This window comes from Balaenoptera physalus (assembly GCF_965194825.1).
Source record: "Balaenoptera physalus genome assembly, chromosome: 5".
NCBI classification, from domain to species: domain Eukaryota; kingdom Metazoa; phylum Chordata; class Mammalia; order Artiodactyla; family Balaenopteridae; genus Balaenoptera; species Balaenoptera physalus.
This window is the reverse complement of record NC_138884.1, coordinates 3490578-3505790: the sequence shown is the minus strand read 5'-3', so window position 1 is coordinate 3505790 and position 15213 is coordinate 3490578. Positions and strand designations below refer to the sequence as shown.

General features: G+C 39.5%; 1 protein-coding gene across 12 annotated transcripts in view; it reads right to left on the bottom strand.

Moving 5' to 3' along the window:
- Positions 1-15213, bottom strand: part of RAPGEF2 (Rap guanine nucleotide exchange factor 2) — a 246738-nt gene that overhangs the window by 90536 nt on the left and 140989 nt on the right. Inside the window, exon 1 of one of the 12 annotated variants that reach the window (XM_082461633.1) lies at positions 2811-3629. The exons of the other annotated variants lie outside the window; for them this stretch is intronic. Within the exon in view, the coding sequence (XP_082317759.1) occupies positions 2811-2870 (60 nt within the window). The 5' untranslated portion in view covers positions 2871-3629. Of the gene's footprint in view, positions 1-2810; positions 3630-15213 lie in introns of those variants that run through there. 12 annotated transcript variants of the gene reach the window in all.

Here is a 15213-nt window from a genome sequence, read left to right as displayed (position 1 = left end):
AGCTCTATTTACAATAGCCAGGACATGGAAGCAACCTAAGTGTCCATCGACAGATGAATGCATAAAGAAGATGTGGCACATATATACAATGGAATATTACTCAGCCATTAAAAGGAACGAAATTGAGTTACTTGTAGTGAGGTGGATGGACCTAGAGTCTGTCATACAGAGTGAAGTAAGTCAGAAAGAGAAAAACAAATACAGTATGCTAACACATATATATGGAATCTAAGGAAGAAAAAAAAAAGGGCATGAAGAACCTAGTGGCAAGACGGGAATAAAGACACAGACCTACTAGAGAATGGACTTGGGGATATGGGGAGGGGGAAGGGTAAGATGTGACAGGGTGAGAGAGTGGCATGGACATATATACACTACCAAATGTAAAACAGACAGCTAGTGGGAAGCAGCCGCATAGCACAGGGAGATCAGCTTGGTGCTTTGTGACCACCTAGAGGGGTGGGATAGGGAGGGTGGGAGGGAGGGAGATGTACAAGGGAAAAGATATGGGAACATATGTATATGTATAACTGATTCACTTTGTTATAAAGCAGAAACTAACACACCACTGTAAAGCAATTATACTCCAATAAAGATGTTAAAATAAATAAATAAATAAATAAATAAATAAATAAAATTTTAGGGGAAAAAAAAGAAGAAGAAGCAAAGCCACTTAAAAAGCCACAAACTTTTCCAAGAGGCGAAAATGGAAGTTATTTGTGACGTTACCAAACTTCACGCATTTAAAATGAGCTCTGACATTATCCTCAGAAAGCCTCATAGGTCAAAAGAGGGGTGTCCCACTCATGTCCGCTCAACAGCTATTTACTGAGTCACCTACTACGTGAGAGCTGGGACACTGCTCTCCTTTTCACCTCCTGCATAAAATTAAAGCCTTAAAGGTCTGCTCATTAACCAGCAAAGTCTACATAACCAAAGGTCTCAGCAACAAGGAGCATGTAGCAAGATCCTGAGGGCACCAACTGACAACCCTGCCCCAGAGGATGATGTGGGCGGCGAACTCCAGGACTTCAATTTGTAACAGAAATACGGTGGGAGATACCACTGACACGCTTTCTAGATATCACTTGACTCAAAGCTATTTTATGGCTAGGGTTACTTTTGTCAAAGCATTACCCTGGAATTCACTAAAACGTAAAGCACTTGTTAGGAAATAAATACGCTTTATGGAATAGGCGTCTACACACTGTTTGGTATTACCTGCCCCAACTGCTCCTTTTCATAAATCTAGTCCTACTTTTTCCTCCCCCGCCAGTAAACTATTTTCTTTGTTCATTAAAATTATATTATTACTCATTTCAGTAAGCCCCTCCCCCCATTCTGAGAAAGGACATGTGAAAAAGGTAAACAAAGAGCCTGTGACCTGAACTTTGCTTCTGAGGTTCCTCAAGTGCAGTTTAAGTAACACACCTTACTGGTCCCTGGGAAAAATCCCGAGTGCGGAGGACCTTCACGTCAGGGGCCCCGTTACTAAAATCTAACCCGAGTAGAACTTCTCTACGACAACCTTTCTTATTAGTGAAATTAAGTATAAGGCTGGTCTTTTTTGGGATCTGATCCGGAGAGATTTAATTAGCGAGGTACCACAAGGATCTCATTACGAGGGGGCTGGGCGCCAAGCCCTGCATCACAACACGCCTGCAACACAGCCACTGCCCGGGAACATCCCACCACTCTCTGGGCGTGCAGGGCGATGCCTGATGGGTAGCTTCATCTAAGAAAAACCTCTCGGATTTAGTTAACAGTTCTGTTCGTGATGGTGAACAAAACCAAATTAGATCCATAAACCTAGGCATCTAAATATTCTAATTCATGGTCTTCTGTCTATAAATTTTCAAAGCCTCAGCGATTTATCTCCATTTTCAGAGTCGAACATCTCAATCTTTTTAGTATACATAAAAGATAATTCCTATACCCTAATAGAGTACTTGCTAGATGCCAGAATATAAAAATAGGCATTTTAAAAATACTTAGACTAACTACTATATAAGCTGCTTAAATATATGCATTTTCATCTGGGACATTTAAATATATATATATATATGACACACACATATGAATTAGTGTGATGGCAGCAAACTTCCAACATGGTGATATAAAGGCAGCAAAGTGAGAACTCACATTCCTGGAACAGGAGGCTCGGACTTGGTATTAACCATAGAAAAGTGTTTCTCACAAACAGCAGGAGCTGCCTGTGGGATTTCAGCGTGACAAATGCAGAGCTGACTCATGGGATCAATTATAAAGAAGCGATACTTGTGGCATTAAAAAAAGAAAAAAATTCTGTGTTCTCATCACCTGTTAATTCACGTTAAGAAGTCAGATGAGTCCCACTGATGGTTTTATTAGCAAATCAATAACCAAAGCTCTCCTCCCTCCTTCAAGCCTACATGTGAATTCCGTACTACAGACGCCTGTTCCCAGTAACCTTTTCATGATCTCTCATTAAATTCAACGGTACAAATATTTTTAAGAAACTATTCAAGTGCTAAGTTAAAGCTGAATTGCCAAGTTTTAATTTCTGATTATAAAAATCAGCCGTCCAGTGTTTCACAACGTTTGTGATCTTGCTTTAAATGGACTGCTGGTCTTGTTGGAAAAAACTGGTTAAATCACAGCAAAATTGGAAGAACAAGCCAGCTGTAAGTCACCCTCCCTCCTCCAAGCAGACTCTCAGACCCTCTAAAAAACATGCCTCCCCTGAAGAGACACAGCGATCATCCCCATTTTAAAGCCGTTCTCTATGACGCGAGGTGGAAGCACGGCACAGCGGCGTTTGAGGTACTTACTGAATGTTTCTCCTGCTGGCCCATAACTCCATGCTTAGCTGGGACTGCTAGTGGTTTCATAATGAAGAAACATATGCTGGACTGAACTTACACATCATGCACCGGTCTCTCATGGATGCCAAGCCACCCCAATGACAGCACCGAATTAAAAGAAAAATGAAGAAAGAAAGAAAGAAAAAAAGAGGAGGAGGGGAGCCAGCTGCCGCTTCAAGTCTCACTACCGGTGAGCTGAAAACCCTCACACTTGTGGACCAGAAAAGGCATCCGCAAGACCCTGCCGGTCTCCATTTTTATAACACTGAAACTCTAGCCACCTCCGGCTACGACGAGACTGAGGAAACCTTACCCAGCTCTCAGTCCTCCCCGAGAACAAGATCATTTCTGAGACTGGAGAACGAGAGGCAAAAGAAAAGGGGGAAGAAGAAAAAAAAAAAGCTAAAATGGCTGACTGCACAGACCCCCCTCCAAAAGGCTTCCCACAGAATGATCTTAGTCAGGGTGGTGGACGGACCAGTCTTCAGCACTCAGCCAAGCATTGTTAATACTCTTGTCTCATTTGCAATCACACATACGGACCCCTTCGACCACGGAAGAAAGGAGAAAGAGAAAGAAAGGAAGAGCCAGGGCAGAGCGTGTGAATCGGGACCTCTTCCCTGGCTGCCAGTGATGCTGACGGAGCGGTGACCGGTGATCTCTGTCCCACCCCACTAACCAAGTCCGCACAATTAATCTCAGCGGCACGACACTGACGGACATTTGATCTAATGATGCCTGTCCCTTACACTCAACACAAGCATGACTGCCAGCAGAAGAGTCACTCACAGAAACACGGCACATGCACACACACAGTCTTTGGAAGCATGAGTCTGAAGGCAATACACCAATATAATTACATTATTGTGCTTACTTTGGAGGACCATGGCTGCAGGCAGTTGGCATAGCAACGCACAAGGAAAGCCATTTCCTGGGTAGAGAGAAAGCTTCCTTTTCTAAATAAAAAAATTCCTCTTAGGAAACAGGCGGCATTGCTGCTTCCTGCAGAAAGCAAGACACTGGAGTCTCTTAACCTGCAAGGCTCACACTCAATGCAGTTCTAGTGATGTAAGTGGATTTCTCTCTCGCCCTCCCTCTCCCTATATACACTGAAATATTCAGCTCAAACGGTACACACATTCCTTAAGGCTCGCCCCCCTCCTCTACTTAACCATTTCACTCATTAAGGTAGCAATGGACGATTCAGATAAAGGAACGAGCTCTTGCCTGTATTTTATCAGCGGCTGTAGGTTAAGCAAGTCTCAGAGGGATGGAATTCATTGATTGCTGACTCCAAATCATATCTCTGAAGACAGGGTGGGAAAGCAGAGCAAGGACTCACTTGAACAGCTTTGAACTAAAATATGATTTTTCACCAAGGGGAAGAAACAAGGAGGGCTGTGACCTCTTCCCCACCCTCGAATATCACCGTGCTATAGGAAACAAGTACCCACCAAAAATTCACAAAATGCAAGCTTTGTATAAATTTAGAAGATGTGATTTTTTCACAACCACCCATACACACACGCGGGCACACACACACAGCACCTTGCAAATAATATCAAAATAAACCCACTCAGGATTTTTTTAAAAAACCAAATCAAACTTCTTTTAGAGGTAGAAAGTTGAAATTTAATAAGGTTGTGTAATTCTACCACAGACACTGAACTCCACCCGGGTTAGTAGGTTATTTGAAAAGACAGCACTACTGTTGACATTTTAGCTTGGAAGCCCTGGTCCGTTTCTCATGGTCGCATCTATCTATAAATGGTATCCACAATCGAAAATAGATATGGAAAATCTAGGCACTTGAGTAACTGACTTTGGAGCTGCCCGTGCCTGCTGCCCCCTAAGCCGGCTCCCACACCACTTATTCTCTTTCCTCTCCCCTCACATCTGAAGGCAGCCAGACCCTCCACATCTCTGTTTGGGATCCTTCTCCCCCCAGCATGCCCCGTCCATAGACCTCTTATATCATCCACTCAACCTCTCGCCCACAACTAGAGGTTCTCCACTTTTAAATATGTTAGGTCTCTCCCATCTCAGAAACAAAACCAAAACCAGAAACCTTGCCGAGATCCTACCTTCTCCTGTGGCTACTGTCTGACCTCTTCCCCACTTCACACCCAAACCTCTGAGGAACCACCTACTTTGGCTCTATCACTCCCTCACCGCACCACCCTCTCAAATGAAGGACCACCACGGTCCTGTTATAATGCCTGAGACATCGACAAGTCACCCTTAACACCCTTCTCCACATCTGATCCGTCACAGTATCCCACTAATGACGTCTCTACCTTCTCTACAATTCAGATTTCTCTCCATCTCCGCTGCTACCATCCCACTCCAATCATTATTTTTTGCTGCGAAAACTGCAAAAAGTCTCCTTATAGAACTCAGTTCTAACCTCGTCCACTCAACCCATTTAACAGACTGCCTCTGAGATCTTTAAAAAACTAAACTCTGGTCATTTCATCTGAATCCATTGAGCCCCCTTTTCAAACCCAGACACATGCATGGCTTCCCACTGATCTCAGCGCACAGACTAAAACTCTTGTAGTATCTGCAAGACCTGCATGTCTTCAAGACTCACCCCACACTCAGACCCTCAGGTCACCTCAGCTGCTCTTGCTTCCTTGAAGGGGCAAGAGGACCTTTTCACATGTTATTTCCTCTGCCTTGAACTCTTCCTCACCCTCCCTTTCCTGACCGACTCCTACTCCACCCCTCAAAACACACTGGTGAAATGCCCTCAAAACTACCATCATGTTGTATATCACTTTTCCTGTCATGCCGTGAGTTCATGCTTAATCACGAAATTATGTGCAGTTAGTGTTTGCTTTTCCCCTGCTACACACCCCTCTCCTTCATGGCTGGCACCATGCTTGCCTGCGTGCCACTGGACTTGCAGTGCATAGCACGCTACGTGTTGTATACAATCAACACTTTTTGAATGAATGAAATCCCCAGTGACTGGGAATGGACATTAGCAAGACCATATTTGATCTTGTAAACCAGTCCCTAACAAAAAAAATCCCAAACATTTTTCTATAACAGACAAATGAATTATTTAAAAGTGAACAGTGCTGTTCTTTGACAAAGGGAAAAGGCAATATAATAGAGCAAAGAGAGTCTCTTCAACAAATGGTGCTGGAACAAACGGACATCCATACGCAAAAATCATCATCATCATCTAGAAACAGGCCTTACGCCACCCACAAAAATTAACTCAAAGTGGATCACAGACCTAAATGTAAAACGCAATACTATAGAACTCCTACAAGATAATAAGAGGAAACGTAGACGACCTTGAGTACGGTGATGCCTTTTTAGATACAACACCAAACATGATGCATGAAAGAAATAATGGATAAGCTGGATTCACTAAAATAAAAACTTCTGCTCTGTGAAAGACAATATTAAGGGAACTAGAAGACAAGCCACAGACTGGGAAAAAATATTTGCAAAAGACATCTGATAAAGGACTCTTATCCAACATATACAAAGAGCTCTTAAAACTCAACAATAAGATAAAACTTGAGTTAAAAATGGGCTGAAGACCTTACTAGAAACCTCACTAAAGAAGATACACACATGGCAAATAAGGACATGAAAAGACGCTCCACACCATACGTCATCAGGGCAATGCAAATCAAAACAATAACGAGGTGCCACTGTTCACCTATTAGGATGGTCAAACCCCCAGACACTGACATCACCAGATGCTGGCGAGGATGTGGAGCCACAGGAACTCTCACTCATTGCTGATGGGAATGCAAAATGGTGTGGCCACGTTGGAAGGCCGTGTGGTGGTTTCTTACAAAGCTAAACATACTTCTACCTGATGATCCAGCAATCCCACTCCCTGATATATACCCAAAGCAACTGAAAACTTATGTCCACACAAAAACCTGCACATGAATATTTATAGCTATTTTATTCATAACTGACAAAACTTGGAAACCACACCAAGAGGTCCTTGAGTAGGTGAATGTATAAATAAACTGTGGTATGTCAAGACAGTGAAATATTATCCAGCGCTAAAAAAGCAACCAGCTATCAAGCCATGAAAAGACATAGAGAAACCTTAAGTGCATATTACTAAGTGAATGAAGCCAATCTCCAAAGGCTACATACTGTATGATTCCAACTACACGACATTCTGGAAAAGACAAAACTATAGAGACAGTAAAAGATCAGCAGTTGTGGAGGGAGGGTAGGTGCACTGGGAATGAACAGGCAGAGCACAGAGAAAATACTCCGTATGATGTTATAATGATGGATACACGTCATTATACATTTGTCCAAACCCATCTGTACTACACCAAGAGTGAACCCTAAGGTAAACTATGGACTTTGCACGAATATGATGTGTCCATGTAGGATCATCCTTGGTTAAAAAAAAAAAAAAAAAAAAAAAAGTACTATCCTGGTGAGTGAGGCTATGCATGGGGGCGGAGATATATGGGAAATCTCTGTACCTTTTTCTCAATTCTGCTGTAAACCTGAAACTGCTCTAAAACATAAAACCTTGGGAAAAAAAAAAAAAAAGGTAAAAGCTAGAAGCAACCCAAGCGTCCATCTATGAATGAATGCATAAACAAAATGTGGTATATACGTATCAGTACAATGGAATATTCGGTCTTAAAAAGGAACAAGATTCTCTAACGAGCTACAACAAGGACACGCCTTGAAGACACTGTGCTAAAGTGAAATGATTCAGTCACGGAAAGACAAACACTGTATGACTGACTACACTTGTATGAAGTACCTAGAATAATCAACTTCACAGACAGAAAGGACAATGGAGGCGGCCAGGGGCTGGGAGGAATGAGGAGTCATGTTTAATGGGTATGGAGCTTCTTCTGGGAAGATGAAAATGTTCTGGAAATGGATGGTGGTGATGGTTGCATAATGAGGTGAATGTACTTAATGCCACTGAACTGGACACTTAAAAATGGTTAAAATGATAAATTTAAATGTTATGTGTATTTTACTACACACGCAAATAAAGCCAATGGCAACTCAAGAACTAAATGATGAAGCTGCACAACTTTCGCCCATCCAGCCCATGCCCCACAGGCCCACGTGACAGAAACCTGTCTCCAAGGTGAAGTCAAATCACCTCCATGCTGATGGCGGCCGACCTTTTAGGGGAAGATTTCGCGTTGCTTGTCTTCGCAGAAAAACCTGTCACTTCTCTGGAGGAGGAAACTAACCTCATCCGGGACCCTGAGAGATGAAGTCAGAGTCACACATCCTCAGGCACTGACGCTTTTCTGGGCTGAGACTGGTGAGATTTCTCTCCCAACCTGGCTCCACGCCTACAGCCTACACATTTGAAAACTCATGATTGCAGTACTGAAATTTTACTATCCCTGCTACCTTGTACAATGAAATACAATTATACCAGGTTATAATATGCCAAACATAAAATACGAACTGACGATTTAAGAGAATCCCATATTACAGATTTTACACAAAGAAGAAAAAAATCACCCTTCGGCTGAATTTGGTTCTATTTACCCTATTCCTTAACCATCTAGATTTAGCAAACAGCATTAAATAGATCCAGCTAGAAAAAGGACCCCATAACAGCTTTCTGCCTGTGTTAAGAACTTCTAATGACTTCTAAATTATCAGCAACAATGACCCAAAAGATAGTGATTACATAACACAATTCAAGAAATTACTTAAGCTTTTCCATGCTAAATTTAAAACCATCGTATTCATTTATACTTTTTTCCACCTAAAGTATGCCCTTTTTAATTACTATGAAATTGAGAAAAATGGTCTGTTCTCAGTAATTATTAACCACATTTAGGATTAATATGTGTTTATTTACGTATAATATCTATAGTGTTTATCCATAGATCTCCAAGTGCTTTACAAACATTTAATTAAGCTTGGTCAAAACCCAAGGAAGCAATAAAATAATGTATTCGTCTCTCCCAGAAAAATAAAGTGTATGCGATTATATAGAGTTAGTAGTTTGGAAGAACACAAAATAGAACTCCAGGTTTCTAATATAATTTACTTTATCCACTATACGTATGTTGATTTTTTTCCCTCTTCTCCCTTCCCCAGAGGAAAAACTACAGAGGTTGGAGAAAATCTGTTGGAGAGGCAGGAAGAATTTATTCTTCAATATCTGGAAACGTAAAATTTTACAAATTTGAACCCTAATGTTTTATTGTTCATCAAAGAAATGACATTTTAAAGCGCTATTTTCTACACGACCACACCAAACCCATTGAGCACCAAGCCAATGCAAAACTGTGCAAGGTACGGTCAGAAGTTTTATGTCTCTTTTCCTAAACCCCAAACATCCCATTAGTATTACGATTCCTTTCTAAAAAAAAAAAAAAAAAAAGTTGATTATCTGACAAATTCTTCACACCGTAATTCATCCCTACATTTCACATAATCTGTTTCATCCCCGGGTGAACTTCAGACAGGTCCCCCCACACACCCTCCTCACAGAGGAAATCGGGGCTAGAATTCTTATTTTTTCTACTTTGACCAATAAAAAGGTACTTCAGGTTATTTATTTAAAATAATTTAATTATGAAATAAAATGAGAGACACCAACACTATGCCTGATACATAATAACTGTTGAATACACATCTGAGTTTAATTTAAATGAAGGCTTTAGAAATACTAGGAACCATTACTTGAATTAGCACTTAGAAAGATCGAACTGTGAGTCCAAAAAAGATCACCCAGATATACTCTAAAGATATATTCAAAGAAATCTTGAGGCTGTGTCTTTAATAAAAAAAACTGTCTGACAACAAACTGCTTATGTTGCACCTGACTCGTAACTGGAGAACTAATGTAACTGGTCTATAATAAATATGCTCACTATTTACACGGGCCACGTTAGAAGAGAACGATTAAACGATGGCATGAAATGTGGAGTTCCCTGGCGGCCCAGCGGTTAGGACTTGGCGCTTTCACCATCATGGCCCGGGTTCAATCCTTGGTCACGTCCCCCCCCCCAAAAAGATGGCATGAAATGGAGACATGCAGAAAAACAAATAAAAATAAAGAAGGCTGTAAGCGAGTAAGAAATTCCAACATACAGAACGGGGCTTTTCAAAACGCACAGACTTTAACAGCTGATTTCACAAAGTTTACCTCATTCCCGAGAACTGTTTTAAGAAGACCAGACTTCACCTCAAAATGCTCAAGCTCAGAGGGGAAGTGCTTGTACACTGGTTGCAAATCATTTCACTGCTTTGTCTAAGGACGAGGCCTGAAAGTGGGCTCCTGACTTCAGTATTTCATAGAGCACCAATCCAAATATAAATAGCAACTACTATCTTTATTACTAATTTGGCATGTAACCTATTCCCTTATGATTAACATGTTTGCACGAACACAGTAGTTAATTATCACTCTTATTTTTTTTAACAAAAAGAGAAATATTGACCACAAACTGGAATGTAAATTAGCTGAAGGCAGGGACCATACAACATTTTATTTATCTGATATTGTCAATGATAAAATGTTTTATCTCTAGTACTTAACACACAGTAATTGCTCAAAGAATAAACGCATAAGTAATTCCATTTATACATTTTCAAAAGTCACCTGTGAAGTAGTACTACCCCAGCTTTAAGATGAGGAAACAGACATAGGATAGTTCTGCAACCATAAAAGATGTCCAATTTGCTTACTGACAAAATTGGGTGTTTTAAATAACTTGACAGGTGAAAAGAGTAGACGAAAACCAGCAAATCTAAATTTAACAGTGTACCATGTGTACCATCAAAGTGTCACTCTTACAAGTACCGGAGAGGGAAGATCAGGCCGGAGGAACAGTTCGTAGCGGGGTGGGAGGTGGGAAGGGCTACCTGTAAAAGGGAGCTGGCCGAAAGCTCCACGATGACTGAAAACCCTAATAAAAGCTCAGGCTACATTATCAGACACATGAGGCCCAGAGGGAGGGAGACAGGGAGCTCCGCTATAGCCTGCACGTGGTTTACAGCAACCCATTCTAGACATCACGACTTAGGACAGGTAATGAGTAACTGTAATGTTCAAACAGCAGAAAAGCAAGATGATAAGGTGTTCAGAAAAGTTATAAGAAGTTAGGAATGTTTAACCTAGAGAAGAGGCTGAACAGAGCAGGGTCTCATTAAATATCTGAAGCACAGTTACATGAAAATGGAACATGAATATTCATTTGCGCTGCTTTAAGAGATATCTAGAACCACAAACTAAGATATAGAGAGGCAGATTGCACTAAACATAAGGGAAGTTTCTTAATAATTAGGCCTTTCCTACAAGCAACAATAACTGCTATGATTTACAAAACCCTTTCTTTGTACCAGGCCGTAGGGTACAATTTTGACACACTTTACGTATGGACTATCTCACAAATATCAGGGCTAAGTGTAACTAAAAATCTTAAAGCAGAGGATGAATGTCAGTGATTACATAGAAAAAAATAAATTGTATTAAGTGGTTTGACTGGCAGATTCCTAAAATCCTTTTATGTTCTTAAAGTTATCTTATCTATATGGCTGGTCCCAAACATTAGCTAGTAGCAAGATGGGGGTAGAGGGGTAATATTTCCATTCAGGTGGTCTATCTTGGGATAAGATTTCCTGGTGGTAACCATCCTTTATTCTGAGATCTTTGTCTTCCTACTTTGGCAGCCAGAGAGGGAATATTAAAATGCCCTTACTTTTTAAAAATTATAGTGATAATTGGACAATAGTTTATAGAGGTTTTCTTTTTAACATCCCTTACTCTGCAAATTAAATGCTGTCAAACTTAGAAAAAGGTAAGTAAAAGGTGTTTTTCTTAATGGTAGCAATAATTTGAATTATTAAAAGTCATACATAACTACATCATCAGTTTTATAGAAGGTTTTTAAACCCCCTGAAATTATTTGATATACATTTTCAATATTCTTAAATACTACCAGAACACTTCCAATATTTTCTGGTACAGAAGTCAGTAATTTTGTGGCAGTGTGTTTTTATCTCTAAAAACGATGACTACCTTTAGACAACTGTAAGTTGTTTTAGTTCGTTAAAAAGTCATACTTACAAAAGATCTTTTAGCAAGATTTGACGTGTTACTTATACTATTAGTGGACCTAACTTTTAAAATACACTAATTAATTACATAGTCATGCTCTGTTATGAAATGGTACTAATTGCCAGTGAAAACCCATTTCTGTATTGGAATGAAGCTAGAAAGGTTATTTAAATTTGGGGGGGAAATGCTGTGCTTTATTGATGAGAGATGCATGGTTCGAGAGGGGAAAACACCCAATTGCGACAAAAAAGATTGATGAATCAACCAAAGCCTACCAGAGTGGACATTCTGTGCTCTAGCCTGTTTCCTTTAAAGGTACTTAAATTGTAGGCATTTAAAGTGGTTGAATTATATGACATTTATTTCTTTTAGATCAAATTTAAAGTTTAAGTAACATAAAAGCAATATATGTTTAATTCATTTTAAAAAATAAAGAATGCTCTGTATCAGGGACAGAAAAGACCTATGTCTTTATTTGACTCTGTGACCATGAACATCGAACACATTACTTGACACCTTTGACCTTAGGATGCTTATATCCTAACGGTGGAGATGCCATCACCAAACATTCAATGCTGCAGAAAAGTTTGATTGACGAAATACATGAAAAAGCACCCTGCCGACCGGTATATGTCATAAGCATTCAATAAGGGTTGATTTTATTCCTTCCAAGATATTCTAAAAATTCAGCTGCACTCAAGGTTTGGGCAACCCATTAATTAATGTTGTACAGATGTGTTAATGCAGGTGGATCTATGATGCCTCTCCTAGAAATGTTAACTAAATGCTAATTCTGGGAGTTTGACCGACACCAGCATGGAACCAGGGCACTGCTGAGGACCTACCGTGACAGCGTATATACACTGTGCAAAAGGTATACAAAGGCACACGAAATACTATCTGCTTCCAAAGACTCTCCTGACTCTTCTGGAATTTAATTTTAACAAACATATTTTCATTTTTTAAATCTGAGGTTTTCAAATAAATATCAGTATGTATAAATTCTCATAATGGTTCAATAATCTTCACTCTGAATGAAAATAACAGTATTTATAAGCAGCAGTATTCATCAGTGGACTTCACGACCAGGAATAGAATTGTGCCTGCCCATCTGATGTAATTAAATATACTCCAGACAGGAAATGCTTCCAAGTAAATTTGCCTGGAAAATAATTAAATATAGAAGAGACTGTCTCAATATAGAAAATATTTTAGATGCCACAGAAAGTTTTTAAATGTTCCCTTGAAAAAGAAGCCAGCCTCCCACCATGACCACATGAGTTTAAGATGACAATATTCAATCTTCCTTCTCATAAATAAAGGAATAAACAAACAAAGCCCAAACTACACATCTAATTTCTCCCTCTCCTTAAAAGCTCTAAAAAGGCAAACAGAGTATTTTACCCTATTCATATTTTAGTTGCGCTTTGAAATTTTCAATTACTACCACGCTGGTATTTTTAAAGGACAAGACTAGAATATTTAACTGTATGTATCAGACAACTATAATTGTTAGAATTGCTCACAACTGGCCAGATGAATCACATTCATGGAAGATTATATCACCTGATTGTGCCATAAAGTAGCAGTTCACTGTATTAACACATAACCGTAAATCTATAACGAAACACTAAACAGAATAAGTCGCATCCACTCATTCATTCTACACTTAACCCCCAAGACAAAGTGGGACAGGACAGGAAACAAGAAATCAGGTATGCCCTTCAGAAATCATCCTGCTTAGTTCAACAGTGTGATGGACATAAGCAAAATGTACTGTGCATCGTATGAAATGGTTACTAAAAGGCTGCCTTGGAGCAAATGTATAACAAAACCTATTTTTCTTGATGGCTTGTATTTTATAGGTAATGCTTTTTCAAGGAGGTGAAGCCAAAAAAAAAAAAAAAAAAAATCTGTTGGGCCAAAATTTTACAACATACCATTCAATTCAGTGGACTTCTTAAAAACAAAAACCAAAGCTACTAAGATATTAGTATTATACACTCAGCCGTAAAAAAGAACGAAATAATGCCATTTGCAGCAACATGGATGCAACTAGAGATTATCATACTAAGTGAATTAAGTCAGAAAGAGAAAGACAAATACCATATGATATCTCTTATATGTGGAATCTAAAATATGCCACAAATGAACCTATCTACGAAACAGAAACAGAATCAGGGACACAGAGAACAGACTGGTGGTTGCCAAGGGGGAGGAGGGTGGGAGAGGGATGGATTAGGAGTTTGGAGTTAGCAGATGCAAACTAATATATATAGAATAGGTAACGCCAAAGTCCTATTGCATAGCACAGGGAACTATATTCAGTATCCTGTGATAAACCATGATGGAAAAGAATATGAAAGAGAATATATATACATACATATAACTGAATCACTTTGCTGTACAGCAGTAATTAATACAACATTGTAATTCAACTATACTTCAATAAAAAATAAATTTAAAAAAATATCATACACACTACTAGAAAGCATGGTATTTACAATAAAGATAAAAATGCAGTACGGAAGAAAGTGAGACAATCACCTAAAGGGGGAACTTCTCTAAGCGAGAAGGGATGCAGGAATCTAGTGACCACTGACCTCACAGAATATACAAGTGGACATTTCAGCTCTTATCAGGGCAAACTTACCATCTCAAAGTTGGGAGCAGGAAAACTTCCAGTCCCTTCCTCAAGGCAGCGCTACCCTTTCAGATATTCTGCTGCAGTGGCTGATTACTGAAGCACACCGAATCTCAGGGCACCATCATGAGAAGTAAACCACACGTGGTTACAAAGGAAACCAACCACTGGCGTCTTAACATAAGCAGGACAAGTGGAAAGAGTGAAGGCAGCATATTTATTTAGACCAAAAAGGAAAAAGGGAGCCAGTAAAGAAAAGAAAAAAAGATACTCAAACTAGAGGATAACAAAGATATAATTCGAGAAAAACAGTAAGAAGGTTAGAAGAAGTTTTAAACACATTGCTAGGTACTGTTTATTTCGCACTATCAAACTGAAACAATCTGTAATACATTAGATTATCCTGAATCTAAAGGATTAATCACCCACAGGAGGCTGCTGAAATTACTCCTGGTGAGGATCTTTTTTTGAGGGTATGGGAGTGGGTGAGGATACCAAAAAACTAGTCTTATCGCTATTAGCGTTAAGACCAAAAACTCAGTTTTAAAGGTTGTCTAACAGACTCTTTACAGTTATGATTAGGTCATACTTTCATACCACACAAATGTTTGCGTAAAAAATTTAAATAGTTTATAATTCCACATAATGGCTCATAATTATCTTAACAGGGA